The following is a 2079-nucleotide window of genomic DNA, read 5'->3' as shown; positions in this document are numbered from 1 at the left end:
AAGTCTCTCCCCCCCCCCTCCCCAAGTCTGTTCTTTTCTCAGTCTGGAAATGTTTGTTAAAATTAAGGGAGTATTTGCTGAGAAAATATTTTAATTTCATTTCATGTGTTCCAAAGGCACAACAACTACCTGCATGAGTGCACAGGCATCCGTGACCTCAACTACAGCTACAACGTCCATGACTTGAAGCTGCTGCTGTTGAGGTTTGCCCAGGAGAAGTCGTTCAGCGAGGAGAGTGGGGGAGGCGGTCCTCAGTCCAACATGTACCTGGTGCCCTTTGTCCTGCATATGGTTCTCTACGCCATTAACACGTAAGTCTTAGTTACTCTCTCTCCCAGACTTTTTTGTCTCTTTTTGTCTTTCTCTTTCTCTCCCTCTCCCCCATCTCTGTCCTTATCTATCAACTTCTGTCACTGTCTCTCTCTCTGTTTCTCTCTTTCTTTCTACCTACTTTCTTTCTCTCCCCCCCCCCCCCCCCCATCTCTCTCCTTGTCTGTCTGTCTCTCTCTCCTCCTTCTCTCTCTCTCTCCTCCCTTTCTCTCTCACCTCCCCCCCCTCTCTCTTCTCTCTCTCTCTCTTGTTCTCTCTCTACCTCTCTCTCTATCTTTAGATAGATGATGGAGACTCTCTGGTATGGAATTCTGGGGGGGGGTATTCATTCTTGTTGTCACAAGTTGGGAATTATCTTAATCACTTAGACTATTCTCTGAGAAATGTGACCATGTGGTTTCTAGATGTATATGTAACTCTGTAACTCTGCTCCTCTTTCTCTCAGTAGATCTTGTTTTTTGCCGTCCATCTTTCCGTACTTCTTCCTTTCTTCTGCTTCTAATTGCTGAGCCCAGCACTCTACCTATGAATTTTTCTGTATGTGGTAATGTGTTGAACTTGTAACTTGCTCCCCCCCCGGCAAATGTGTGAAACAAAAAAGGTCATTCTATCTCCTCTGTTGCAGTACGAGAGCGACCAGCCGAGAAGAGAAGAACGTGACAGGTTTCTTAGATCAGCCACCCTCCAAATGGGCAGAGAATTGTGGAGAGGTGAGTGGCACCAGGAAAATGTCATCCTGTTTGTTTGTGGAGAACATTTGTTCATCACTGTTTGGTCATATAATAATAATAATAATAGATAGCATTTGTATAGCGCATATCCCCGCTCAACAGCAGGCTCTATACGCTTTACACTATATTATTACCCCAGCAGACCATAGAACACTCCAAAACATTTTCAGCTTCCCGAGAAGCATACAGTGCAAGCAGCCGATTAAGCGCTCAAACACTAACAAACTGACAAGATCTTTCGCTGTCTATAGCCGGGTACCCATTCCCACCTGGGTGAAGTGAGGAAAATTCGTGTAAAGTGCCTTTCCCAAGGACACAACGACGGGCCCCTGACAGGATTCGAACCCACGACCTTACGGTTGCAAGTCCGAGAGCCTAACCACTAGGCCACCGACGCCACAACAACTTTTTGTAGTCTAGGCAACTGACACACTTACAAACACACTCTCTCTGTCTCTCTCCCTTTCCCTCTCTCTCTCCCTCTCTCTCTATCTTTCTCCCTCTCTCTTTCTCTCTCTATCTTTCTCTCAGGTTGTTTGTTGTGAGTTTTGGTGTGGTCGGTCCCTACTTTCCTTGTGTTGTCATTTGTGTTAATTCCATTCAGTATGGCATCCTGTTTGCCCATGAAACACATGATTTTAACCACGCCGTCCTTCTTTCCTATCAAACATCTATCTTCCTTATCTCGCCTCTTTTTGTTTGTTTGTTACTTTCTTGTAACACCTTCAATCTTTCGCACTTATATGACCAAATTTTGTTGCAAGCGACGTAATAGCTTACTAAAACAAAATGAATTATCCATGTATCCAATACAATGTGTTTGTATGTGTGTGTATATATATATATATATATAGAGAGAGAGAGAGAGAGAGAGAGAGAGAGAGAGAGAGAGAGAGAGAGAGAGAGAGAGAGAGAGAGAGAGAGAGAGAGAGAGAGAGAGAGAGAGAGAGAGAGAGAGAGAGAGAGAGAGAGAGAGAGAGAGAGAGAGAGAGAGAGAGAGAGAGAGAGAGAGAGAGAG

At 44.6% G+C, this 2079-nt stretch overlaps 1 protein-coding gene across 1 annotated transcript in view; it reads left to right on the top strand.

Annotated features, from left to right (window-relative positions):
* Nucleotides 1-2079, top strand: part of LOC101864706 (E3 ubiquitin-protein ligase UBR4) — a gene marked incomplete in the record, with an annotated part of 129570 nt that overhangs the window by 122346 nt on the left and 5145 nt on the right. Inside the window, 2 exon segments of the mRNA XM_013086956.2 lie at nt 117-311; nt 956-1040. Of these exon segments, the coding sequence (XP_012942410.2) occupies nt 117-311; nt 956-1040 (280 nt within the window).

Source organism: Aplysia californica, unplaced genomic scaffold (genome assembly GCF_000002075.1).
Source record: "Aplysia californica isolate F4 #8 unplaced genomic scaffold, AplCal3.0 scaffold00526, whole genome shotgun sequence".
NCBI classification, from domain to species: domain Eukaryota; kingdom Metazoa; phylum Mollusca; class Gastropoda; order Aplysiida; family Aplysiidae; genus Aplysia; species Aplysia californica.
The sequence above is the reverse complement of the archived record's forward strand: the minus strand, read 5'-3'. Positions and strand labels throughout refer to the sequence as shown.